General features: G+C 45.5%; 1 protein-coding gene across 1 annotated transcript; it reads right to left on the bottom strand.

Annotated features, from left to right (window-relative positions):
• Positions 1-144: 144 nt before the first annotated feature.
• On the bottom strand, positions 145-27,989 carry CCDC43 (coiled-coil domain containing 43). Its single transcript, XM_077460091.1, has 5 exons — positions 27,758-27,989; positions 15,597-15,687; positions 12,587-12,722; positions 7,037-7,092; positions 145-726 (listed from the first exon to the last, which is right to left on the bottom strand). The coding sequence occupies exons 1-5, from the start codon at positions 27,935-27,937 to the stop codon at positions 539-541; spliced, it is 651 nt and encodes a 216-aa protein (XP_077316217.1). The 5' UTR covers positions 27,938-27,989; the 3' UTR covers positions 145-538.
• Between the last annotated feature and the right edge of the window lies 1 nt (position 27,990).

Below are 27,990 nucleotides of genomic sequence, written 5' to 3'. Positions count from 1 at the left end.
AGATATATTAAAAGTCGGCAGCTACACTTTTTGTAGCTGTTGAATTATAATAAACTTAACGTCTGGAACTCCACAACATATCACACTTGAGGCAGGCTCCACCCTTTATTCCCACAAATCAAAGATTAAGTCATAGCACAAAGGTGAGTGTTTCGGGCAGTGTTTTATTTGAGATAATTTACAAATGTATAAATATATTGTCAGTGCAGAAAAAAAAGGAGCCCCACCATTGAATATACCAACCCTCTGTGGATGGAGACCTACTGTTCATGTTCCATGGTACTGTAGATTGAGATAAAATTATTCTGATCTCATTAGTAAAAAAAAAAAATTCACATCTTTCCCATGATTGGTTCTTCCCAGCTTGCTCCTGTATTCAAATGTAACTTGTAATAATTTGGCAACTTCGGTTAATAATGTTCAGCATTAAAGTAGAGAAACTCTGATCTGAGGTGCTCTATCAAAATATCATTGTAGAGGTTGTGTACAAAACCACAACCACTCGACCCGCCCGTTACAAAGTCTGTGTGAATCCAACTTATCGTTTACGTTCTCCTTTTTGTGTGCGTTTCTTCTCCTTATCCTTACGGTCCACTTTGGCTTGTTTGTCCTTCTCCCGTTGTTGTTTATCTTGTTCTTTTTTCTTTTGGGAAGCCTCCCGCATTGTATCACGTTCCTGCTTCTTTGCATTGACTATGTCTTCTAAATTGGTGTTCTTGAATAATGCTGGACACTAGTTAAAGGCTCAATAAAAAGGTTTGTTATACAGAAAACAAAAAGTACAACAGAGATTTGAAAATTGCTGTATACAAGCATCCTACCAACATTTGCTGCTGCCATGTAAAGACTTCCAGGCTACAAAGAATGTTCACTTTGTCCCCAAACTGCTGATAATGATGTCACTTACTAAAATGAAGATCATATCAAGCATTTGGTGTTGTCATACCCTTCACAAACTGCTAATGAGAGTGATGCTTTCTTATCCATTGTGGGACACAGCAAGTCATGCACCTTCTGGTTAGCCTCAAATAATTGGACACAGGCAAACAAGAAACTAAAAGCCAGCCCAGGATAATCACTCCTACTACCAGTAGTTTTCTGCTAGTGTCCAAGGAGGATGGATTGCTTTTCCCTAGCTCTAAAAACAAAAAAAAATTGCTAGCATTTTTATTCAGCCATGACTTAGAGCCGGTCCCTGTGATTCAAGCTACGCAGCTCAGTCATCATCAACCTAGCTTTTGGAGCGATACGACCAGACCTTACTGAAATGGATGGTGCAGAGCTAACCTGGAAACAGTTACTGTACAGCATGCTGCATATGGCACTTTCCAGACCCCATTCTGGTAAATTAGCTAGTGTCTCAGTTTTATTTTTTGTTTAAAAATAACAAACATGTTATATTACCTGCCAGTTGCTACCACAGAAGGAGCACTGACATTCCCTGTAGCACCCTCTGTCTTTTCTAACACTCAGCACCGAGGAAGCCTCTCCCCAGTACTGCCCCTTCACTGCAAAGAGACCCGTGGAAGCCTCTTCCCCAGTACTGCCCCTTCACTGCAAACAGACCTGTGGAAGCCTCTTCCCCAGTACTGCCCCTTCACTGCAAAGAGACCCGTGGAAGCCTCTTCCCCAGTACTGCCCCTTCACTGCAAAGAGACCCGTGGAAGCCTCTTCCCCAGTACTGCCCCTTCACTGCAAAGAGACCCGTGGAAGCCTCTTCCCCAGTACTGCCCCTTCACTGCAAAGAGACCCGTGGAAGCCTCTTCCCCAGTACTGCCCCTTCACTGCAAAGAGACCCGTGGAAGCCTCTTCCCCAGTACTGCCCCTTCACTGCAAAGAGACCCGTGGAAGCCTCTTCCCCAGTACTGCCCCTTCACTGCAAAGAGACCCGTGGAAGCCTCTTCCCCAGTACTGCCCCTTCACTGCAAACAGACCCGTGGAAGCCTCTCCCCAGCGCCCCGTGGAACTCTGATATTTGGTATATTCCTACTGCCTGCCTACAGAGACTTCGTTCACCTCCAGGCATCCGACCCTTTCCTCGTACCAGAGGCCTTGGTTCATACCCAACTTAATGTAGTCTGTGTAGCTATACGTGGTTCTAGACATGGAGGGTACAGTGCAAATGGTAACCACAATTGACTTAGCCAACTTTTATGGGGACATTTTTCCTGTACTCCCTGAAGATGCTGAGAATTGCAACCTGGAATACTGATCACCAATGGATTATGTCTTGTCAGCCAGGGTCTCCACTACCATTACACAAGACTTTGCGGCTCAATCTATCCACTTCCCGGCTGGCTCAGCCATAGAGGTTTTAAAGAGGAGTGCCACCTGCAAAAAAAAATATTAAGTCAGCAGCTACAAATACTGCAGCTGCTGACTTTTAATAAAATGGACACTTACCTGTTCCAGGGTCCAGCGATGTCAGCAGCAGATGACGAGCAATCGCTCGTCTCTCAGCTGCCCCGTCGCCATCCTCTGTCAGGGAAGCGCGAAGTGAAGCGATGCGGCTTCACTGTCTGGTTCCCTACTGTGCATGCGTGAGTCACGCAGTGCAATGAGACTGGTCCCTGCTGTGTCCTGGGAACTGTGTGTTTCCCAGAACACAAGGGGGGGGGCATCTGCAGCTAGCTATTCCCGGAAGTGGGTGCAGATGCCTGGATTATATAGGTGTCTGCACCGCCCTAACCCCTGAAAGGGGGCAATTGTGGCACTGGAAGGGGGGGTTCCGATGAGCAGAATGTCCACTTGAGGGTGGAACTCAGCTTTAAGCACCTGCATTCCCCCCCCACCACCACCGATTCTATAGCTGATCTGCTTGCGGCCCCATCTGCTTTTCACCCATCAATCACAGCGATCTGTCATCTTCCATTACTCCAGGATTAAAAGAAATCATTTTTGCATTTAATGATCTGGTGCACACTACTCTGAAATTAGATCAGCCTGCTATCTCCAGTTTTTCAGAGCCCCTGCAGCTGTAAGGACCTTCCATTTACACCCGCTTTTTAAGGTCTTCCTCTATGGCAGGGATATGCAATTAGTGGACCTCCAGCTATTGCAAAACAAGTCCCATCATGCCTCTGGGTGTCATGCTTGTGGCTGTCAGTCTTGCTATGCCTCCTGGGACTTGTAGTTCTGCAACAGCAGCGAAGAGAGAGCAGAGAAGGAGGATCTGGGCTGCTTTGTGCAAAACCAACGGCACAAATTAGGCAAGTATAACGTTTGTTATAAAAAAATAAATAAAATTACAATCACTTTAAAGTAGTATTAAACCCAAAACCCCCACTTTGGATGAAAATGCACAGAGGGCACCTTTGAGACAGCAGCATTGTCAGCCTGTGAGGGGGTGTGTAGAGTGTTAGTGTATCTAAATCTGCTAGTGCATCTAACAAATTAAAACCAAACTTCAGCTCACACTGCAGTTACAGCAGTCATTGGTAAATGGTTCGTCTCAATCCTCTAAAGATACATTTGCAAGAAGGCTTGTTTTGTTGAAAATAGACCTGTGGGCTGAATCACTAGGTACAAATAAACAAAAGAAAGCCTAAAAAAATAACTAATGCAGCCAACACATCTAAGAACTAGTAAGCCGCAATATAATAAATGTTTGCCTTTGGGATTAATACCACTTTAACAGGAAAACCACTAAGTCAGGGGAGGACATTCCTGAATTGAAGGATCCTCCTGATCGGCTAGTTGGTATCTTTTTAAAACGTGGTACTTGCCAGCAGTCAGAAGCGACTCATGCCGATAGCAAAGGTACACACTATAGAGGAATATGCTTTGTTCATATTTCATGTCTGAGGTTTACAATCCCTTTCTTAGTCACATGTAGTTCAGTCGTAACATTCATGCATTACTATGGGAGAATAGGAGAGGGGTTGTGTAGATTGACAAATGAATTTCTGGTGTGTTCAGCATGCAAATGGGATGCGCTGAATATCCCTCACAGGTACTGCTGACCTCTTTCTAAACTGCTTTTGCATTCCCTTGAACTAATATGGAGAGAAAAGTGTCTCCGATGCAAGCAAAGGCCTATGTACACAAGTAGAAGAATCAGGTGTGGGAACAGTGCTCTGAGAAGTTAATTGAACTGACAGAAGAGCTACAAAGATGGAGGAACAAAAAAGCAGCAAGAGAAGATCATCACCATCCCATCACTGACTTCCAGTCTATGGCCAGCAGCACTTTCGACATGTCATTCAGACTAAATGCTCCAAATATTACCATTGCAATGTGAAAACTAAAACGAGGCAAGCTTTTGAAGATTAGTCATCTCAAGCATAGCACATCTATAAATTAACTTTCATCATGTAACCCAGGGGTAGCCAACCACGGCCCACCAGCTGTGGTAAAACTACAATTTTCATGAGGCATTGCAAGACCCTGACAATCACACACATGACTCCTAGGGGCAGAGGCATGATGGGATTTGTAGTTTCACCAAAGCTGGAGTGCCGAGGTTGCCTACCCCTGATGTAAACAAATGCAGTGTTCGCCTTCTACTTTGTAGTAGGCATTTTGTATGTGAAAAGAATACACAAAGATTTGTACACAGAATCTGGTGCAGCTGTGCATAGAAACCAATCAGCTTCTAAGTTAAGCTTGTTCCGTTAAAGTGATTGTAAAGAGTTTTTTTTTTTTTTAAATAACACACAGGTCATACTTGCCCCCTCTGTGTAGTTGGTTTTGCACAGAGTAGCCCAAATCCTCCTCTTCTTGGGTCCCACTTTGCTGCTCCTGGCCCCTACCTTCTATAGAGTGCTCCCTCAGTCAGCAGCTTTCTATTCGAGTCAGAGCTCTGTGTTCAGAAAAAATCTCCAACCCAGCCCCTCTCTGCTGATTGGCAGCTGTGGGAGCCAATGGTGCCGCTACTGTCTCTCAGCCAATCAGGAGGATTTTCGCAGGTGGCATAGACACCCGTGTAGGGCGGGCTGCAACTAATGATTATTTTCATAATCAATTAGTTGGCCGATTATTGTTTTGATTAATCGGTTAATAACCTTAAAAAAAAAAAAAAAAAAAAGCGGGTCAAATTGACGTTCATTTTCAACCACAGTGACGGGAAAATTTGGAAATAATAGAAAACTGCTTGGTCAAAGGAATTTTCAGACAGTGTATGAGGTTTTCATTCAGAAATTACATTTAATTTTTAAAACAGAATGTTAAAAACAAGTGAAAATTTCAAACAAAATTTCATTCAGCGAATGTACAAAGTATTTTCATCTGAAAATTGATCCAGTGGCCAGCATGAGGCTCGGTACACACCTATGCAGTTTGCTTTTGATCTGTTTCTGCAGTGCGTTTTTGATTTCTGCACACGTGATTTTACTGCAATTTGCAGTTTTGCTTTTTTTTTTTTTGGGCAGATTAAAAAACACAAATTGCTTCAAAGACGCATTACATGCATTTCTGCAGCTGCACCATTTTGCATTTAAAAGTCTCGGACCCTTTCCAAATACGTAGTGGCTGAAAAAAAGCACAGATATGAACGTGTCCCATAGGAAATCATGTAAATGAACTGTAGTGCGTTTCTGCAAAAAGCACCAATAAACATATAGATGTGAACCAGGTCTAAAACATTTAGTAACATAATAAGGTTAAAAAGACTAAAATGAGCCCTTTATAGTCAAAAAAAAAAAAAAAAAAGCAGATAATCACTACTTTAACCACTTCCCGACCAGCGCACGCCGATGTACGCCGGCAGAATGGCATGGGCAGGCAAATGGGCGTACCTGTACTTCCCTTTAAATTTGCCGCCCTGCCATCACGAGCGATTGGAGCATGTGATTGGAGCAGAGATCAGTGTTCACTAAATTAAAGCCCAGCCCCCAACAGTTAGTAACACGCCCCTAGGAACACTTAACCCCTACACTGCCACCCACTGGTTAACCCCTTCACTGCCAGTGTCATTTACACAGGAATCACTGCATTTATATAGCAGTGATTGCGGTATAAATGACAATGGTCCCAAAAATGTGTCAAAAATGTATGATGTGTCTGCCATAATGTCGCAGTCACAGTAAAAATCGCTGATCGCCGCCATTAGTAGTAAAAAAAAAAAAATTATTAATAAAAATGCCTTAAAACTATCCCTTATTTTGTAAACGCTATAACTTTAGAGCAAACTAATCAATAATCGCTTATTGCGATTTTTTTTTTTACCAAAAATATGTAGAAGAATACGTATCGTTCTAAACTGAGGAAAAATGTTTTTTTTGTATATTTTTGGGGGATATTTATTATAACAAAAAGTAAAAATAATGCGTTGGCGCTCTATTTTTGTTTATAGCGCAAAAAATAAAAACCGCAGGGGTGATCAAATACCACCAAAAGAAAGCTCTATTTGTGGGAAAAAAGGGACGTCAATTTTGTTTGGGAGCCACGTCGCATGACCGCGCAATTGTCAGTTAAACTGACGCAGTGCCGAATCGCAAAAAGTGGTCTGGTCTTAAGCCAGCAAAATAGTCCGGGGCTGAAGTGGTTAAGGAGTTCATTTTTTTTACTGTAGAACTGTGAAAGTAATATTTACAGTAGAGATTATTTGCTCTTTGTACTATAAAGAGCTCATTTTAGTTTTTTTTTTAAACCCCATTATGTTACTGGCCGATTAATCGATTATGAAAATAATCGATTAATTTCATAATCAATTCATTGTCGATTAATCGATTAGTTGTTTCAGCCCTACACTCATGGATATCGCTGGCGAGAGATGGGGCTCAGGTAAGCAATAAGGGGGTGCTGGGAAGGTTGCTATACACAAATGGTTTATCTGAATGCATTCAGATAAAAAAAAAAAAGAAAAAAAACCTGCCTTTACAACCCCTTTAAGCTTTGACAATACCTGGAAGCCGATTGGTTCCTATGCACAGCTGCACCAGATTCTGTGTGCACCAGTTTTAGTAAATCCCCCCGTAAGGGGTCTATTCACTCCTGTAAAGGTGCCTGCAGTTGGGCATTTCCTATGAATATGCTTCGTAAAAAAACACAAGTACTTGCTGATGTATCAGTGTAAATTCTGCAACAGAAAGGATACATTTTTCAGAGTTCTGGGCGCCTATTGAACTAGAAACAACTTGAGTCTCATCTTCAGTAACCATAATTAAGGAAATCAAGTCTGTAATGAATGTACATATCAGAAATACATGTGCACTTCTCCATGTACGGTCTCTAAAAACCTTTGAAAGCACAGAAAAATACCCACTGATCTGCCAGTAACCCAAAGCGCTCTTGTTTCTTTGGTTTCTCTGCTGCACTGAAATCCCAACCAATGTTATGAGCCCGACCCAGTTCTTCTCAGACTACAGACCACCTCCCTCATACGATTTGAGGATGGCTAGAGAGGAAGGTATTCTGTATTTAGAGAGAAGAGATCTAAGCAGGATTTAGTGGGAGGGAAAATTAAATTACAATAAACCATTTGAGTGATCATCAGGGAGGAAAACTGAGGAAACGCTTCTTGCTACCTATAGCTGAATGATGACCTTCTTCAAGAATGATCATCAGTCCTAGACACCTTGTCATGATGGGAGCACGGACTGTTTTTTTTTTTTTTAATTATACAGCATGTTGGAACACGATGCTACTATAAAAGTGATGAAAGGGTGTAACACCGCTTAAACTGTGGATAAAGAATTCCTTGTGGGTGTTGGCCCCAGCTCCCCCCCAGCTTCAATAGTAATTGAAGAAAAAGGAAGATCACACCATGGAAAGAACTTCTGTTTAACACTTGCTTTATTTTCAAAATGCCAAAGGACGTAAACAGGACGTTACAGGAACATTGCTAGACAGACTTCACACAGATAACTTGTCCTTGCTCACAATGTGTGAAATTGGTCTTCCATTCTTTCCATGGTGTGCGACCAATCTTCCTTTTTCTTCAATTACTATAAAGTGACATTTAGAAATTAATATCTAAAACTATTTTTCTAATATAAAATTATGCAAATAAGTAATTTTTCTCCTTCACTGATAGGCACTGTAGAGGTGGCACGGATGGCGGCACTGATGATTAGTACCCTGATTATCAGTGTAAACAACGTGCTGACAGGCTTTCCGGTTAATGGCACCATCTTCCTTCTCTAGCTGCATCAACTAAGCTTTTTGTAAAATTTTGCTAAAAGCAAACTATTACTTAGTGCCCAAACTTTTGTTTTGGATAGAGTAGAGAAGGGTTACGTGCCTGCCAGGTTATTTGTGCGTACCATTAGTGAAATTTTCCTTCATTCCCTGTCCCAGAGACACAATGGGACTTCCCCTCTTAGACAATTGTCTCTGGAACAGATGTCCACATTAGAAGTTTCCCCCTTGCCTCCTCTTTGGAAGACAACGCTACCATTTTGGATTTCCCTTCACTTCTTTCTCAATGACAATGTTTACCAGTATAGAGCAGGGGTCTCCAAACTTTCTAAGCAAAGGGCAAGTTTACTGTCCTTTAGGGGGGCCAGACTGTGCCCAGTGAGAGTAGAAAATGCCCCGGCATCAGTGCCCTATCATTGGTTTTAATGAGAGAAATAGTGACCCATTCTTGACATCAATGAGATTAGTACTTCATTTATGGAGTTGGTAGTAGATGGAATGGTGTTCCATCATTGGTGTCAGTTGGTAGAATATTGCCCCAAGGGCTAGATAAAGGCAAGCAAAGCGCCACATCAAGCCCCCGGGCCACAGTTTGGAGACCACTGGTATAGAGGGATGAATATCCCATTAGGGGCACAGACAGAAATAAAAATTTGATAGAACATCTAACTCTTCCTCACTCAAAAGCTAAAAATAAAATAAAAAGAAAAATCACAAGAAACTTTAGCAGCTGGTACCTCAACACGAAGTTTTGATATCAAAATAGGGATAAACACCCGATTATTAACTACTTCCCGTCAGGGCCGCTGCAGTTAAACTGTGGCAGGTTGGCTCCCCTGGGCGAGCCATCGTAGCTATACGTTGTCTCGCTTTCAGACCACCAGGGGGCACGTGTACAGCTCCACACAGACAAAAACGGAGATCTCTCAATGTAAACCGACAGATCTCTGCTGTCAGGGGGGACAGGAGACTGAGCTGTTGTTCATACTAAGTATGAGCAATGATCAGTCTCCTCACTCAGCCAGTCCCCCCCCCCCCCCCCAGTTAGAAGCACTCCCTACGACACAGTTAACCCCTTGATCGCCCCCTACTGTTAACCCCTTCCCTGCCAGTGTCATTTATACAGTAATCAGTGCATTTTTATAGCACTGATTGCTTTATAAATGTCAAAAAAAAAGAAAAGGGCGTTAAGTGTCCAATCTGTCCCCCACAATGTCACAGTCCCGATTTAAAAAAACTAATATTGCAGATCACCGCCATTACTAGTAAAAAAATAAATAAAAATGCCATAAATATAGCCCCTATAACTTTTGCAAACCAATCAATATAACCTTATTGCGATTTTATTTATTTTTTTACCAAAAAAAAAAAAAGAGTGCATATTGGTCTAAAATGTGGAAGAAATTTGTTTTCAAAAAAATTTGGGGGGATATTATAGCAAAAAGTAAAAAAAATATTTTTTTTCCTTTCAAAATTGTCGCTCTTTTTTGTTTATAGCGCGAAAAAAAACCACCACTACAATCTTCTTTACTACACATATAGGGGTCGATTCCCAATTATGACCTAGCATGTTCAACTGCCTTATGTTAAATGTTTTTAGGCCCCTCTCACACTTGTGCGACCTGAAAGTTGCATGATTTTGATGTGACTTGAAGTCTATGGACCTCAAGTCACATCAAAGTCAGACCAAAGTAGTGCAGGGACTACTTTGAAGTCACACAGATATGAACGGTACTCATTGGAAATCATGGGGTATGACTTGTCGCAGGTCAAGTGTAAATGGGCCTTAGTCTGTTTAGATGAATTGTGATTGAAGATTTGTATTTATTTTTTACATAAAAATATAAGTACCGCATTTATCGGCCTAACACAGACCTTCAATTTAACCACTTAAAGCCCGGGATTCTTTTTTAGACTCGGTGTTTACAAGTTAAAAACAATTTTTTTTTGCTAGAAAATTACTTGGAACCCCCAAACATTATACATTTTTTTTTCCAACACCCTAAAGAAGTAAATGGCGGTCATTGCAATACTTTTTGTCACACCGTATTTGCGCAGCAGTCTTACAAGCGCACTTTTTTTTGGAAAAAATTCACTTTTGTGAATAAAAAAAAATATAAGACAACAGTAAAGTTAATGCAATTTTGTTTTAGATTGTGAAAGATAACCCAACACGTCACGCTTCAAAATTGTGCCTACTCGTAAAATGGTGTCAAACTTTTAGGCCGGGTTCACACCGCTGCGATGCGGGAACGCCGCGAATCCGCGGCGTTTTCCCGCATCGCATTACTCCCGCCGGCAGTTCACACTGCCCTATGCGGACGGCTGGGAGTGTCAATGTTATGTTAATGACACCCCCAGATCCGTCCGCATATCGCAGTGCGATCTGCCGACTCGCACAGGAATCGGATCGCATGGTGTGAACCCCCATGCGATCCGATTCTGTTGCGGACCAAAAAAAGGGTCCCGTGCGAGTTTGCTGCGGGAGCGCTGCGAATTCAGCCATACTATCTGTATGGCTGAACTCGCATCGCTACGGAGATCGGATGTGATTTGCGGTGCGAATCACATCTGGATCTCCCCCCGCAGCAGTGTGAACCCAGCCTTACTCTTAAAAATTCTCTGTAGGCGAAATTTAAAAAAATTCTACAGGTTGTTTGTTTTGAGTTACAGAGGAGGTCTAGGGCTAGAATTATTGCTCTCGCTCTAACGATTGCAGCTATACCTCACATGTGTGGTTTGACCACTGTTTTCATCTGCGGGTGCTACTCGCGTATGCGTTCGCTTCTGCGTGTGAGCTCATAGGCGCTTTAAAAAATATATATATATATATATATATATATATATATATATATATATATATATATATATATATATATATTTTTATTTTTTTTTATTTTACTTGATTTTATTTTTTCACAGATTTAAAAAAAAAATAAAAAATTTGGTCACTTTTATTCCTATTACAAGGGATGTAGTACACTATCAGCGTATAACATGCACCCGTGATTTGCCCCCTATTTTCATGAGGAAAAAGTGTGCGTTATACGTCGATAAATACGGTAATTTAAATTTCCCAGTAAGGTGCTGTAAAACATATTTGTACAAAAAGAACAAGTATAAGTTTTACGCAGAGAGAAAAGGTCTCCCGTCCTTCCAGAGGGAGCGGTGCTGCAAGTCTCAGAATTAAATGGGGCAGAATTACAATTCCTATGGCAGGTAAGACAGATCCCTTATATCTTTTGTGTATTTAGCCATTTGCCCAGAGTTCAGCTTTCATTTTCAGTTTTAGGTGCAACGTGACTTGAACTAAAAGGTCTACATCAAGGACATGCAATTAGAGGACCTCCAGCTGTTGTAAAACTACAAGTCCCATCATGCCTCTGCGTGTCATGCTTGTGGCTGTCAGACTCTTGCAATGCCTCATGGGACTTGTAGTTCTGCAACAGCTGGAGGTCTGCTAATTGCATATCCATGATCTGGGTTAGTCAAACATCCAGAAAGCAATAGCTTGCCTAAAACGATCTCTAAAGCCGTGCTTCAACCACTTGCAGACCACCCTATAGCACTTTACTGCTACAGGGCGGCAATGTGTATTATACGCAAGTGATCCTGCACTCCTGCCCACAAGGGGCACGTGTGTGCAGCTGGTGGGCCACTTCTGCTGTAATAATTCCCAGCAGAAGCTGATCTGGGACTCAATGTCCTCCGACACCCACTGATCATTAGTAAAACACAGAGAACAGAGATATGTAAACAAGGCTCATCTCAGTTCTGGCGTGGGTGGGGGACTAGAGGATCATGTGTCTGTGCAAAGGACTAGAATAGATCTCTTCCCTTAGTGAAAGCAGCACACTCGATACACAAACTGCCTAGGCACAGTTAACCCTTTGATTGCCCTAGATGTTAACCCCTTCCCAGCCAATGTGGTCAGTACAGCGACAGTGCATATTTTTAGCACTGATCACTGTATTAGCGTCACTGGTTCTCACAGTGTCCAATAGTCCCACCGCAATATCGCAGTCCCACTATAAAAGTCACAGATATTATGAATAGTAAAAATAAATAACCCCATAAAGTTTGTAGATGCCATATTGTTCACGCAAACCAATTATTTTACGCTAAATGGGATTTTTTTTTTTTACCAAAAATATGTAGCAGAATACATATTGGGCTACATTTATTAAGAAATTACAAAAAAAGTATTTTTTTTCTTTGCAAAAAGTAAAAAAAAAGAATAAAAAAAATTCTCTGGTCTGTCTTTTTTTGATTATAGCGCAAAAAATTTTAAAACCGCAGTGGTGATCAAATACCATCAAAAGAAAGCTGTATTTGTGGGGAAAAAAAATTACAAGTTTTTATTTGTATACAGTGTCGCACAACCACGCAATTATTAGTTAAAGTAATGCAGTGCTGTATCACAAAAACTGGCCTGGTCAGGAATGGGGGGTAAATCATGGTGGTTAACACATAACTGCAACTACACAAACTATACAGTAAAGGATATTCCTCGTCATCTGTCACATTGGCATACTGGGCCAGCAAGGCGGCTTTTCTTTGCTGCTCCACTTCTGACACCTCTTTGGGCTTGACCACAATCTGTGCCTGCTTCTCTATCATGCTGGCAAGAGCTTCCACCTCATCTAGACAAAAAGATAAATTCTACATTGTTAAAGCTGAAAACCAAGTAGATATAAGACATAAATTAAAGCATCTTTGCGTTTATGAATTTATCATTAACCACTTCAGCCCCAGAAGATTTGGCTGCTCAATGACCAGGCCATTTTTTTGCGATACGGCACTGCGTCGCTTTAACTGACAATTGCGCGGCCATGCGACGCTGCACCCAAACAAAATTTAATATTTTTTTCCCACAAATAGAGCTTTCTTCTGGTGGTATTTGATTGTCTCTGTGGCTTTAATTTTTTGCGCTATAAACAAAAGAATTTCATAGGATATATAATAAATATCCCAAATTTTTTAATCAAACTATTTTTTTCCTCAGGTTAGGCCGATATGTATTCTTCTACATATTTTTGGTAAAAAAAAAAAAAAAAAAAAAATCGCAATAAGTGTATATTGATTGGTTTGCACACAAGTTATAGCGTCTACAAAATAGAGGATAGATTTATGGCTTTTTTTTTAGTAATGGCGGCGATCTGCTATTTTTAATCGGGACTGCTATATTGCGGCGGACAAATTGAACACGTGACACATTTTTGGGACCACTGACAATTATACAGCAATCAGTGCTATAAAAATGCACTGATTACTGTAAAAATGTAATTGACAGGGAAGGGGTTAACACTAAGGGCAATCAAGGGGTTGTGTTCCCTAAGTGTGTTCTAACTGTAGGGGGGATGGGACTGTCTAGGAGAGAGAGCGATTGGTGTTCATACTTAGTATGAACACATGATCTGTCTCTATTCCCCCTGAAAGAACTGGAATCTGACACACAGATCCCGGTTCTCGCTCTGTCACGAGCAATCGATGCGTAGCCGGACATTCGCATTAGCTCCGGGCCCATGCTGCAGTGACCAAAAGGTGAAACGACGGTAAAACTGCGGCAGCTGGTCGGTAAGTGGTTAAAGTGATCACATTTTTTTTTATTTTTTTTACATGTTATACTTACCTGCTCTGTGTAGTGGATTTGCACTGAGCGGCCCAGATCCTCCTCTTCTCGGGTCCCTCTTCTGTGCCCCTGGCCACTCCCTCCTGTTCAGTACCCCCACAGCAATCAGCTTGCTCTGGGGGCACCCGAGTTGAGTCACAGCTGTGTCCATTCAGACACGGAGCCTCGACAAAGCCTCGCCCCCTCTCCCCCCCATTGGCTAGCCGACTGATTGACAGCAGCAGCCAATGGCGCCACTGCTGTGTCTCAGCCAATCAGGAGAGAGAATCTCGGGCAGCTGAGAAACTCTTGCACAACGCTGGACACAGAGGGACCTCAGGTAAGTATGAGGGGGGCTGCTGCACACAGAAGACTTTTGATCTTAATATATAGGATGCATTAAGATAAAAAAAACCTTCTGCCTTTACAACTCCTTTAAAGCAAAACTCCAGACACAAAAACATTTAAATATATTCCTCAATGGCCAAAAAACCTAAAATTGTCACGGTCAGCCTCTCTATTAGAGGCTGTCATACTATGTAAATCCTTTCTAAAAACTAGCATTTTAAATAGCTATTTAGAGCTGTCTTCAGGTCAGTCACGTGACTTGAGGCCACTTTACAGCTCTGACACAGGGCTTCTGCAGGAGGAGCCGAGCGGCCACATGATCTCCCCGGCTGATGTCAGAGGGAGATCATGGTTCCTCCTACAGTAGCCGTGTATCGGAGCTGTAAATCAGCCGCGAGCCACATGATCGGCCTGAAGGCAGCTCTAAATAGCCATTTAGAATGCTTGTTTTTAGAAAGGATTTACATAGTGTGGTATGCCAGACTCTAATAGAGCGGCTGGCGGTTTTTAACCCTTTCACGACTAAGCCCATTTTTGACATTTGGTGTTTACACGTTAAAATATGTATTTTTTTGCTAGAAAATTACTTGGAACCCCCAAACATTATATATATTTTTTTAGCAGAGACCCTAGAGAATAAAATGGCGATTGTTGCAATATTTTATGTCGCACGCTATTTGTGCAGTGGTGTTTTAAACGCAACTTTTTGGGAAAAGGGACACTTTCATGAATTGTTTTGTATAAATGTGAAAGATGATGTTGTGCCGAGTAAATAAATACCAAACATGTCATGCTTTATAATTGCACGCACTCGTGGAATGACGACAAACTACGGTACCTAATTTTTTTTTTTCTGGTTAACAGGTTAGTTACAGATCCCTCCCACTCCTCCGGTATAACAGCCGATCGGCTTTTAGCCACATCGGTTGTTACATCTGGAAAGCTAGCTCTAAAAAAACAGTACTGGGATGATGCCTGCAGCTGCGGGCATCATCCCGGTATAACTCCCGAAAGCCGAGTACGCACATCTGCTCCCCAGCCAGACATGGCTGTGTGGCAGAGCTGTGCAAACTTCTGGATGGAAGAAAATTAATCCTTTGAAAAATAAATCGGCTCCTTTATATATTTTATCTTTGTATTTAGAGGTTTGCCTTTAAGCTCAACTTAAGGCCCCTTTTACACGATCGACCGGCCCAGATCCGCCTGCCATCCAATAAGGTCGGTTTAAAACAGACGGATGGCAATACATTCACCAAAATGTCCAGCGGATCGGATAAAAACGGACAGTCTGATCTCCATAGAAGAGAGCGGGGCGCTGACAGGTCCATCCCTACAAAGTGAGCGGAGGCGGACCTGTCATCCACCTGCTCAATGGGAATCAAAAGCGCGATCCCCGCTGAGCTAGCAGAGTCCGTCCAACAGATCCACCCCGCGTGAAAGGGGCCTTAGCCAGGACACAACTAGCCAAACAAATGTGTAATTGTGCAAAGTGTTACAAAAAGATTCTATATACAAACCTAGGAAAAAAAAAAAAAAAGACATCCAGCAAGAGTTTTACCTTCCTGCTTTGCCTGGGCCAGCTCCAATTTCTGTGCTTCAGTCCACTTAGTAATAATTTCTAGGCACACATCTTCTATGGAATCTTCCTCCTACCAAAACAAACCAAGAAACATTTTAGATGGGACATTCATTTATTCAATATCACTGTGTCTTTTATCTTATATTACCCTTTTTTTTATTTCCATTCTATTGATTTTATAGGCCTGGAGCCCACGAACCATTTTGTTTACGGCTGACACACTTGTGGACATTGCTGGACAGAGAGGGGCCGCAGGTAAGTGTTAGACCCCTTTCACACTGAAGTGCTTTTCAGGCGCTACAACGCTAAAAATAGCGCCTGCAAAGCGCCCTGAAAGAGCCACTCCTCACACTGGAGCGGTGCGCTGGCAGGATGGTAAAAAAAAGTCCCTTTAGCTGCATCTTTGGAGCACTGAAGGAGCGGTGTGTATACCGCTCTTGCCCATTGAAATAAATGGGGCTATACCGCCGGCAAAGCGCCGCATCAGCACTTTGCAGTGGTTTTAACCCTTCTCAGACGCTAGCAGGGGGTAAAACCACCCCGCTAGGGGCTGAATACTGCCACTAAAATGACAGTAAAGCATCGCTGAAAATAGCGGTTTTACCGCCGGCGCCACCCCAGTGTGAAGGGGGCACACAGAAGGCTTTTTATCTTTCTGCCTTTACAACCACTTTAACCATTACAAATAATATAAAAACTGGCCTATAATGTAACAAGATGATGGGTTACTAGCGTCTTAGCTTATACCTAAAATACCTAATGAAAACGTGCAGCTTATCTGTGCCCCTAAATTCAGTCTCATCTGTGCCCAACAGTGTCCATAAGTTCAGCCAGAATCGTTAGACACCAGCGGGATGACAGAGCAGAGATCTCCGGCTGAGACAGATCTTGTATGTTAAACACCAATTTCTGTAATGTCCCGCTTCCTGGACCAGTCCTCCTACATGTAAAAATAATGATTTTTTTTTTTTGATAAAAAAATTACATAGAACCCCCAAACATATGTTTTTTAGCAAAGACCTTAGAAAATACAATGGTGGGTTTTGCTCTTTTTATCTCACACGGCATTTGCGCAGCAATTTTCCGAACGTGTTTTTTTGGGGAAAGAAACTGTTTTGTGCTTTAAAAAAAAAAAAAAGCAAAACAGTAAAGTTAGCCCAACGTTTTTGCATATTGTGAAAGATGAAGTTACACTGAGTAAATAGGTACCCAACCTGTCACGCTTCAAAATTGCACACGCTCGTGGAATGGCGCCAAAGTTCGGTACTTAAAAATCCCCATAGGTGACGCTTGAAATTTTTTTACTGGTTACATGTTTTGAGTTACAGAGGAGGTCTAGGAACAAAATTTTTGCTCTCACTCCAACATTCGCGTTGATACCTCACATTTATGGTTTGAACACCGGTTTCATATGTATGCATTCGCTTCTGCATGCAAGCACATGGAGAATGCAGAGCCTGGCCATGACGTCATAACATCACACCTGGCCTCTGACGATCATAGAGACTCCGGCGGACCAGGTGGTTGATCTCTATGATCAACATCTGGGGCCGGCGGATCCTCTGTCCGACTCACCGATCGTAGCAGTGAGTCAGTAGAAGCACCGGAGGGCGGCGGAAGTGCCCTCTCACCTCCCGTAAGAACGATCAAGCAGCGGAACAGCCACTATGATTGTTCTTATGGTGTAGGGAGCAGCCGGCTGAAACCAACAATATCTGAATGTCATCTGTAGCTACAGGCATCATTTAGATATATCCGCTCAAGTCCATGAGGGCGGGCGTGAAGCGGTTAAAGCAGTAGTAAACCACAGGTGCTTAAAAAATAAATAAAAAATTCCCACAAGGCAATGTCATAATGTGCTAGTAAGCATCACATACTAGCACATACGATAGACTTATCTTAGAATGAAGCCCTCCAGTGCTGCAATGTCACCGCTGAGACATCTGACATCTTCCACCGTCTTCTTTCCGGGTTTGTGGCCTCAGGCTACATGAGTGGCAGGGGGGAGATGTCACTCTTGCGCATGTGAGCGCCTGTCAATAGCATGGGCTCTGAAGGTCCGGTACTGTAAGACCTTGAGAGCGCATTGGCGCTGGTGATGTCATCGGCTGCATGCACTCTGAACATGTGCTAAACGGTGCAAGTTTAGGAGATAGTCACAGTACCTACAGGTAAGCCTTATTATAGGTAGGTACAAGTGGTGTAACAGTTTACTACCACCTTAAGCTTTAAAAAAAAAAAAAAAAAAAAAAAAGACTCAGTTAGACTTACCGGTGACGGTATTTCTAAGAGCCTTTCAGGACAACCCCGGAGAGAGTGTAGCTCCACCTTGTAATCAGGAAACACATGCCCACTTTAAAAACACCTCCTCTTCCTCCATGGCTTCAGTTATTGTGGCCTTCCGACGCTGGAAAACAAAGCACAGAAAGCACAACACCATGGTAGAACTTAATACATTTACTAAGCATAACCTAGGGAGGGAAGTAACGGTTGTCCTGAAAGGCTCTTAGAAATACCGTCACCGGTAAGTCTAACTGAGTCTTTCTCAAATCGCCTTTCAGGACAACCCCGGAGAGGATAACCGAGAAACTTACCCTAGGGCGGGACTACTGCCTGCAGTACCTTCCTGCCGAAGGCCTGATCTGCTGCAGACAGTAGATCTAACCGGTAGTGCCGGAGAAATGTCGAATAACTGGACCAAGTGGCAGCCTTGCAGATTTGTTCAGGCGTTGCACCGGCCCTTTCAGCCCAGGAAACTGCCGTGGATCTAGTAGAGTGGGCAGCAATACCTGAGGGAGGTATTTCTCCTTTTGCTTTATAGGCTTCTGTTATAGCCAACTTAAGCCACCTACCCAGCGTACTTTTAAAAGCTTTCTCCCCCTTGCGTGATCCAGAAAATATCACGAAGAGGGCGTTTGATTTTCTAAAATCTTTAGTAACTTTCAGAAACTGTAATAGACACCTTCTCACATCCAATGTGTGAAAAACTTCCTCTCCTGCATTTGCTGGGGTTGCAGAGAATGTAGGCAACACTATTTCCTGTGATCGATGGAAAGTTGAGGATACTTTCGGTAGGAATGCTGGATCCGTCCTCAGTACCACCCTGTCCTGATAAATTCTAAGGAAGGGTTCTGTAATAGCTAGAGCTTGGAGCTCGCTGACTCTCCTGGCCGAGGTGATGGCCACCAAAAAGATTGTTTTTAAAACCACCTTCTGTAAAGAAGCTTCCTGTAAGGGTTCAAACGGTGCTCCCGAGAGACCCTGTAAAACTGTAGACAAATCCCAACTGGGAAAGTCTTTAAGGGCTACTGGTCTATTTCGAGCAAGAGCCCTAAAAAATCTAGAAATTAAAGTTTCTTTAGATAAAGTCTTTTCAAAGAAAACTGATAAGGCAGCCACCTGAGTCTTCAGGGTACTGGCTGCAAGACCCTTCTCCATTCCTTCATGGAGAAACTCCAAGACGGACACCGTGCTCTTGACCTTGAGTTCTCTAGAACTGCACCAGGAGTTGAACTTTTTCCAGACCTTCATGTAAATTGCCTGTGTAACTGCCTTCCTACTAGACAGCAGGGTCTTTACTACTTTATCTGAGAGACCTTTGGCTTTTAATAGGTCTTCCTCAGAAACCAGGCGGTTAGCTGTAGGAGTTCCACCTCTGGATGACTTACTGTCCCCTGGGATAACAGATCTTTTCTGAGTGGTAACCTCCATGGGGGCTTCGAGGCTAGGTTTCGAAGACCCGCGAACCAGGGCCTTTTTGGCCAAAAAGGAGTGACTAGTATTAAGTCTGTCCTTTCTTCCCTGAATTTCCTCAGTACTAGTGGAATTAGAGGAAAGGGGGGAAAGGCATAGCACAGCTGGTAATGCCAGGGGTGAGCGAATGCATCCAACCCTATTGCTGCATCTCCTCGGTGAAGAGAAAAAAATCTGTCCACCTTTGAGTTCTGCTGGCTGGCAAAAAGGTCTACCTGTGGAACCCCCCAGGCCTCGGAGATCATCAGGAACACTTCCTGATTCAGACTCCATTCTGCCTCTAGCAATTTGCGCCTGCTTAGGAGGTCCGCAAACAAATTCTGAGAGCCCTTCAGATGCACTGCCGATAGTGAGGCTGTGTTCTGTTCTGCCCAGGCTAACAACAGATTGGCCAGCTCCATCAAGCTCCTGCTTCTGGTTCCCCCTTGCTTCATAATGTAGGTAACCGCTGTTGTGTTGTCTGACAACACCTGGACATGGTGGCCTCTCAAACTCTGCTGAAATGCCACTAAACCCAGAAAGATCGCCTTCAACTCTCTCCAGTTGGATGATCTTTGAGCTTCCTGTTTGGACCAGACCCCCTGAGATGTCTGACCATCCAGATGGGCTCCCCAGCCCCAGGCACTTGCGTCTGTAGTAAGGCGCTTGTCCACAGGAAAGGTCCACACCAGGCCCCTTGAGAGGTTTGCCTGGTCTCTCCACCACCAAAGAGCTCTTTTCGTCTTTGACGAAATTTTTAGCTGTCTTTCCAAAGGATCCTGATGGGACCAGCCTGACAGAACCTCCCTCTGAAGGGGTCTGGAATGGAACCTGGCCCACTGAACAGCCGGGATTGCTGCCGTAAGCAGGCCCAGAACTGCCATAGCCATCCTGACTGAGACTGTCTGGTTGCTCTGTATCCGCTGTACAGCTAGCTGTAACTTTTCCAGTTTTTCCAACGGCAGGAAAACTTTCTGGAGAATCGAATTTAATGTATACCCCAGAAATTTCATTTCCTGTGAGGGGTTCAGGATTGACTTCTCTAGGTTTAGAAGCCATCCCAGGCCCTCGAGGTGAGACTGGGCCCTCTGGAGATTGACTAGGACCTGCTCCCTGGAGTCTGCAAAAAACAAAAGGTCGTCCAAATAAGGAACGACTGGAATCCCCTTCAATTTCAGGGGCTCCAAGGCCTCTGCCATAATCTTCGTAAAGACCCTGGGAGAGGACGAGAGTCCGAACGGCAGAGCCCTGAATTGGAGGTGCCATACCGAACTCCCCACCTTCAATGCCAGGCGCAGGAACTGCTGCGATGCCTGATGAATTGGTATATGAAGGTAGGCATCCCTTAGGTCCAGGGATGCCATGAAGCATTCTGGGGTCAACAGCTTTGTGATGGAGAAAATTGTATCCATCCTGAAATGTTTGTACCGAATGAACCTGTTCAGGAATTTCAGATTCAGGATTAGACGGTACTTCCCTGAGGGTTTTTTCACCAGAAAAATATGTGAATAAAAACCCCCGCCCTGCTGGTTTACTGGGACTTGGATCAGAACCTCTTGCTGTATCAGCTCCTGTAACAACAGCTTCATTGCAGAGGCCTTCTCCTGATCCCTTGGCAATGTTGTCACATAAAACCTGCTCGGGGGTGGTTCTGAAAACTCCAACCTGTACCCCTGATCGACAACGCTCTTCACGAACAGATTTGGAGACAGCCTGTCCCATTGTTCGCGAAAAGCTGACAGTCTCCCCCCCACTGGGGAGATATTGTCACTTGTTCTTAGAGGACTGCTCTGGGGGAGATCTAAAGAGGACTCCACCCCTGCCTTTGCCCTTCTGTGAACCCCATCTGCTCTTGTGCTCCTGGTCTTTTTTATGGGACTGCTGAAAAGCACGAAAATTCTTTTTGGCAATCTGCTTTTTCTTAACTGGAAAAGCCTTCTTTTTATCGGCTGTTCTATCCAGCACAGACTCTAAATCGGGACCAAAGAGCAAGTCACCCGAGAAGGGAAGACCACACAGCTTGACCTTAGAAGCAGTGTCCCCAGACCATGTTTTCAGCCAAACTGCTCTCCTGGCTGAATTTACAAGAGCCGAAGACCTAGCGGCCAGTTTAACCGATTCTGCTGATGCATCCGCCATGTATTTGACTGCATTCAGGATCAGTGGAAAGGACTCTAAGAGATCCTTGCGGGGTGTCCCCGCCTCAATATGGCTCTTCAGCTTCTCTACCCAACATTCCAGATTCCTGGCCACCACCGTAGCTGCCATTGCTGGTTTTAGACTGACTGACGCAGCATCCCAAGCTTTTTTAAGGATGGAGTCAGCTTTTTTGTCCATTGGGTCTTTAAGGATCCCCATATCCTCAAAGGCTAGATCCGTTCGTCTGGATACCTGCGAGAAAGCTGCATCGACTCTGGGTTTCTTGTTCCAAACCTCTGAGTCCTTATCTTCGAAGGGAAACCTTCTCTTGAGAGCTTTAGAGAAGAAAGGGGCTTTTTCTGGGTCCTTCCATTCCTTTCTCACTGAGTCTGAGAGGACCCTGTGGACTGGAAAAACTCGCCGTTTTGTTTCGTCCAACCCCTGGTACATTTTGTCATGAACTGACAGTTGTACTTTTTCTTCTTGAATTTCTAGAGTAGTGTAGATTGCTTTTAGAATATCATCTACTTCCTCTAGTGATAGCTTGAATTTGGAGCCCCTGCTATCTTCTTCCTCTTCCTCCTCCTCAGAATCCCTGAAGGAGATGAGAGTACTACCCCCTTCGTCTCCAGACTCTTCAGTTTCCACCTGTCTGGATGACGACGCCCTGGGGCTGGGCGGTAAGTTCTGAGGCTCGGTCTGTGCGGGAGGGTTTTGTATCAGGATGGACCTGACTGAACTCAAGGAGTTTGTCAGCTCTTTAACCGAAGAAAACAAATCCTTATATTGTTGAGATGTTTCCTCTTCCACCAATTCTCTGATACAATTTCTGCACATTGCCTTCTGCCATGAATCTCTGAGGGGGGTTTTGCAAGAAGGACATTTTCTCTGACCTGGTCTAGCTTTTCCTAGTGATTTTTCCTGAAACGACATACAGGTTTAACTCACTAAAAGCTCTCAACAACCAGTTGCTTAACACCAAGCCAGTGCAGAGACCCACCACCAAACAGACCACTAGTGAGACCCCAGAACTAGGCTGCAAAAGGTCAGAGCGAAGTCCACCTCTGACCTGCAGCGACAGGCCCCCAAGAGGGGGGAACAGACAAAGACATAGCCCACAGTAAAGCAGAGGGTGCCAGTGCACCTTACGTACCTGGGCTGGACCGGTGCTGGGGGCGCCTGTCTCCGCCATAGCTGGCTTGCACTCTTCCATCGTTTGAGTGAGGCAGCTATTTTACAAACAGCTCTCATTTTAAATTTTCCCGGCCGCCGCGTCATCAAGGCCGGCCGGAAGCACACGGTCACCTGACCCGCCCCATGACCCCTGCGTTCCAGGCGCTTGAACCACGGCGCCACGCCCCCTCAGAGCGCCCGCGCGTCACCGTGAACGACGCCGTCGCCGCCCGGGACCCGGCGCCGAAAACGGAGCCATGCCGCTGACCTGCAGCGGCCTCCGCCAGCAACAGAGCCCTCCCTGCGCTACCAAGCGGACACCGGGCACCCGACGCCGGCACTCCAAGGGTCCTTACTCCCGTGAGATGGCGGGACCAGGAGCTCCAGGAGTCCTCTCCCCGTGGAGATGCTGCTGGGGGGTCAAAGAGAAACAACCTGCAACGAAAGGTAAGCCTTACTCTCCTACAGAGAGTGTAGCTCTCCCTGGTTCAGGCACATGCTTCCTCCAAGGAGGAAACACAATAACTGAAGCCATGGAGGAAGAGGAGGTGTTTTTAAAGTGGGCATGTGTTTCCTGATTACAAGGTGGAGCTACACTCTCTCCGGGGTTGTCCTGAAAGGCGATTTGAGAAAAAAGCACAAAAATCCCTGGATCATGCAGCTCTGTATGGTGTGCGTGCGTGCGTGCTCTATTGTGGTCATAGCTGGACAAAACACATATCCATTTTTTATTATTATATAATCTGCGTGATATGGAAATGATATTCAGAAAACATACGATGGCTAAAATGCATACAAGATAAGACTCTCATAGACAAATGAGAAGTCATCATATTTAAACAGAGTTTCACTATATGATCTATACATATTACACATTAATGTACTACTTATAATAGGAAAGCGCTTGTCTGGACATGTCCTGGGAGAAGAGACTTGTTTACACCAGAAGGTGGACTTATCATTCCCTCTGGAATATTGCCCAAACTACATATATTGGGTACTTTCCATTTGGGTCATTGAGGTCTTATCTAACTTGGCACATCTGCCCAGGCCATCAAGGAACAAAGGGTGGGCCATGGATAATCTGCCCCAAAGAAGCTAATGTTTTTCAGCTTAACCTCTTGCTTACTTGGCACTTAAAACCCCTTCCTGCGCAGACAAATTTTCAGCTTTCAGCTCTGACACTTTGAATGACAATTATTTTTTTTCACACAAATGGAGCTTTCTTGTGGTGGTATTTAACCACCACTTGGATTTTTATTTTTTGCTAAACAAACAAAAAAGACAAGTTTTTGAAAAAAAAAAAAAATCATGTTTCATAGTTTGTTGGGTGGCGCTGGTGACAGCTCCATGATCGGGACCGATGTCCCTCTTGCAGCCGACGGTGATCGGCTTTTTTTCCCTCCTCACGCTACGCTATCAGCATGAGGAGGAAAAATAGCCGATTATCGGCTCTGTTTACATCACATGATCAGCTGTCATTGGCTCACAGCTGATCAATTTGTTATAAAGATCGAAGTACATCAGATAACCTTATTAATTCCCCCCCCCCCCCCCATACTATCCAATTACATGTCAGGGCTAATTATCCATGGCCCACCCTTTGTTCCTTGACGGCCTGGGCAGATGTGCCAAGTTAGATAAGAACTCAATGACCCAAATGGAAAGTACCCAATATATATAGTGTTGGGCAATATTCCAGAGGGAATGATAAGTCCACCTTCTGGTGGAAACAAGTCTCTTCTCCCAGGACATGTCCAGACAAGCGCTTTCCCAATATAAGTAGTACATTAATGTGTAATATGTATAGATCATATAGTGAAACTCTGTTTAAATATAATGACTTCTCTTTGAGAGTCTTATCTTGTATGCACTATAGCCATCGTATGTTTTATGAAATCGGGATCGACCCCTTACTCTGAACAGCCGAGTCTCAGACTCGCCGATCACAGAGCGCGCTACACGCAACCTGCAGGGGGCGCACAGGCCACTCAAGCCTCCCGGCAAATTAAGTCTGTGCTGTAGCCATCTTTTGGCTATAGCACAGATGGCAAGTGGTTAACCACTTGCTTACTGGGCACTTAAACCCCCTCTTGTCCAGACCAATTTTCAGCACTGATGCACTTTGAATGACAATTGCGCGGTCATGCTACACTGTGCCCAAATGACATTTTTATCATTTTTTCCCCCACAAATAGAGCTTTATTTTGGTGGCATTTTTTTATGTTTTGTTATAAAATTTTGCAAACAGGTGATTTTTCTCCTTCATTGATGTACGCTGATGAGGCGGCACTGATGGGTGGCAGTGATGGGCACCGATAGGCAGCACTGCTAGGTGTCACTGATTGGCACCACTGGTGGGCATTGATAGATGGCACTGGTGGGCACACATGACTGCCTCTTCGAAACCAATGTCCCTTGCAGATAAGCCGGCGATTACTGAGCTTTTGCTTACATCATGTGATCAGCTGTCATTGGCTGACAGCTGATCACATGGTAAGGGGCCGACCCCTTACCCGGATCTGTGATCACCCGAGTCTCCGTGACCACAGCGCAGGGAGCATGCAAAATTCAGGTCTGCGCTGTGGCTGTCATTCGGCTATAGCGCAGACGGCAAATGGTTAAAGGGGTTGTAAACCCTCGTGTTTTTCACCTTAATGCATAGGATGCACCTGGCAATGACCAGCCACCCCCCCCCCCTTTTATTTACCTGAGCCCTGGAACATCATCCGTCAGGGATGCACTGTCCCTCTGCCAGTGGTTCTCATCTCTTGATTGGATAGATAGCAGTGCAGCCATTGGCTCCCGCTGCTGTCAAATCCAACAACGCAGGGCCGAGTCATACATTTGGCTGCTATGGATGCCGAATGCTGGACCCGGGAATGTGCCCGCAAGGTAACCCCCTGGGAGAGCGCTTCTCCTAGGGGGTTATCTGATGTGCCACCGAGGGACCCCAGGAGACGGTGTTTGGGGCCACTCTGTGCAAAACGAGCAGCACAGCAGAGGCAGGTATGATAAATATATATATATATATATTTATTTTTTTAAATAATCAAAGATTTACAACCACTTTAAGGTGTTTTTCTTCAGGTGACAAAACACTCACATGTGAACGGGTGCCATTGAAATGAATTGGATTTTGCTTGTTGGGCATTTTTTTGTTTTAGGCTTTTTTTACGAGCTGAAAATGCTCAGGTATGTGAATGCAGCCTAAATATCCACTTTCTTGTTTCTTGAGGCACTTGGTGACATAGTCCTGGCCTCACATTGGGAATGGCTACATCACCAGTGTTTTCCAAGAGTAATGTTTTTATGGCCCCTGGGAAGGCTACGTCACCAGTGTCTTCCAGAAACATCTCAGGAGTAAAGGTCCCCCCCCCCCCATACATGGCTCCTGGGAAGGCTACATCACCAGTGTCTTCCAATAAAATCTCAGGAATAGAGGGGTTTTTCCCCAGATACAACAGAGCACCAAAACTCGTACCATCTGTTTCCCCATATACATTTAATTAGCACTGGCAGATTATTTGGAAGGGGGGGGGCTGGCTGCATATATTTAATTAGCACTGACAGTTTATTAAGGGTGGTGGGGGTCTGCTTTAATGTGCCGGTGTTCTGGCAGATAGTGTCCTGCCATCATATAGTGTCAGCCCCGTACTGAAGAAGCTTCGGAAAAAACTCCGAAGCTGAACGGCGCCTGCGCCGTGAGTGGAGGTGGTAGCCCCACCATCCAAGCGGACATAGGGTTCTGAAAATTAGAGAGCCTCTCGCGGGAGAGCTTCGCTCGCCTCGCTGCGCTCGGCTCTTTTTTATTCCTACTCTATGTCCACTTGGATGGTGGGGATAGAACCTGGACTCACGGCGCAGGCGCCGTTCATCCTCGGCTATTTTCGGAATCTGTGTTGCTGTGTACTGCGCATGTGCAGTAGACAGCGGACACTATCTGATGGGGGACCTTATATGATGGGACACCGGAACTGATGAACAAATATCATGCATACACCAACACCTCCCCCCCCCCGGGAATCCATGACGCAAGGTCAGTGTTGGGATCCCCCCAGGCTCTGGAGTCAGTGTTGGGGTGTTTCGTCACATATGGCGACCCATCATGTTTGGCTACCCGCTGGACTGCGCACGCGTGATGCCGCCATACGCGTTCCGCCCAAGTCCAGATTCAAGCCACCACCATCCAAGTGGACATAGAGTTAGATTATATTTATGCTGAACGAAGTGAGGCCATGCCCGAAGCATGGCGAGTGAAGCGAACCTGCAAGGGGCCCTGTGTTGGAACGCACATGGCGGTGTCGCGCATGTGCACTACAGCGGGTAGCTGAATGTGACGTGACACCCGCTTCTGCAGTCAGTGTTGGGGGGCCCCCCCGGGGCTCTGCAGCCGTTGTTGGAGGGGTCCCCCCGGGGCTCTGCAGCCGGTGTTGGGGGGCCCCCCTGCAGTCGGTGGGGGGCCCCCGGGCTCTGCAGTCGGTGTTGGGGGGGCCCCCCGGGGCTCTGCAGACGGTGTTGGGGGGCCCCCCGGGGCTCTGCAGACGGTGTTGAGGGGCCCCCCCGGGGCTCTGCAGACGGTGTTGAGGGGCCCCCCCGGGGCTCTGCAGTTAGTGTTGGGAACCTGCAGGCGGTGTTGGGGACCCCCGGGGCTCTGCAGCCGGTGTTGGGGGAGGCCCCCCCGGGGCTCTGCAGCCGGTGTTGGGGGAGGCCCCCCCCGGGGCTCTGCAGCCGGTGTTGGGGGAGGCCCCCCCCGGGGCTCTGCAGCCGGTGTTGGGGGAGGCCCCCCCCGGGGCTCTGCAGCCGGTGTTGGGGGAGGCCCCCCCCGGGGCTCTGCAGCCGGTGTTGGGGGAGGCCCCCCCCGGGGCTCTGCAGCCGGTGTTGGGGGAGGCCCCCCCCGGGGCTCTGCAGCCGGTGTTGGGGGAGGCCCCCCCGGGGCTCTGCAGCCGGTGTTGGGGGAGGCCCCCCCGGGGCTCTGCAGCCGGTGTTGGGGGAGCCCCCCCCCCGGGGCTCTGCAGTTAGTGTTGGGAACCTGCAGGCGGTGTTGGGGACCCCCCGGGGTTCTGCAGACGGTGTTGGCCCCACTCATGTCTCACCAGGAAGGCGGCAAGGATCCCCCTGAGCGCCTCGTCCCTCTCCTCCGGGTTATCCTCCTCTCTCAGCACCCCCTGGATGTAGGCCGGGTACACCTCCGGGTCCATGCCCAGCGCCTCCAACCTGCAATCCAGCCAGGAGCCGAAGTCCCCGGCAGCCACCTGCTCGCTGGGCGCCGCCATCTTTCCAGCCGGGCAGGGCTCCTTCCCCGAGGAGCGGGGCGGGGCCTGGCGCC

The sequence above is a fragment of the Lithobates pipiens genome, unplaced genomic scaffold, assembly GCF_037356315.1.
Source record: "Lithobates pipiens isolate NorthernLeopardFrog02 unplaced genomic scaffold, aLitPip1_a1.2 Scaffold_28, whole genome shotgun sequence".
NCBI lineage: Eukaryota > Metazoa > Chordata > Amphibia > Anura > Ranidae > Lithobates > Lithobates pipiens.
This window is presented reverse-complemented; position numbering and strand designations above follow the sequence as displayed.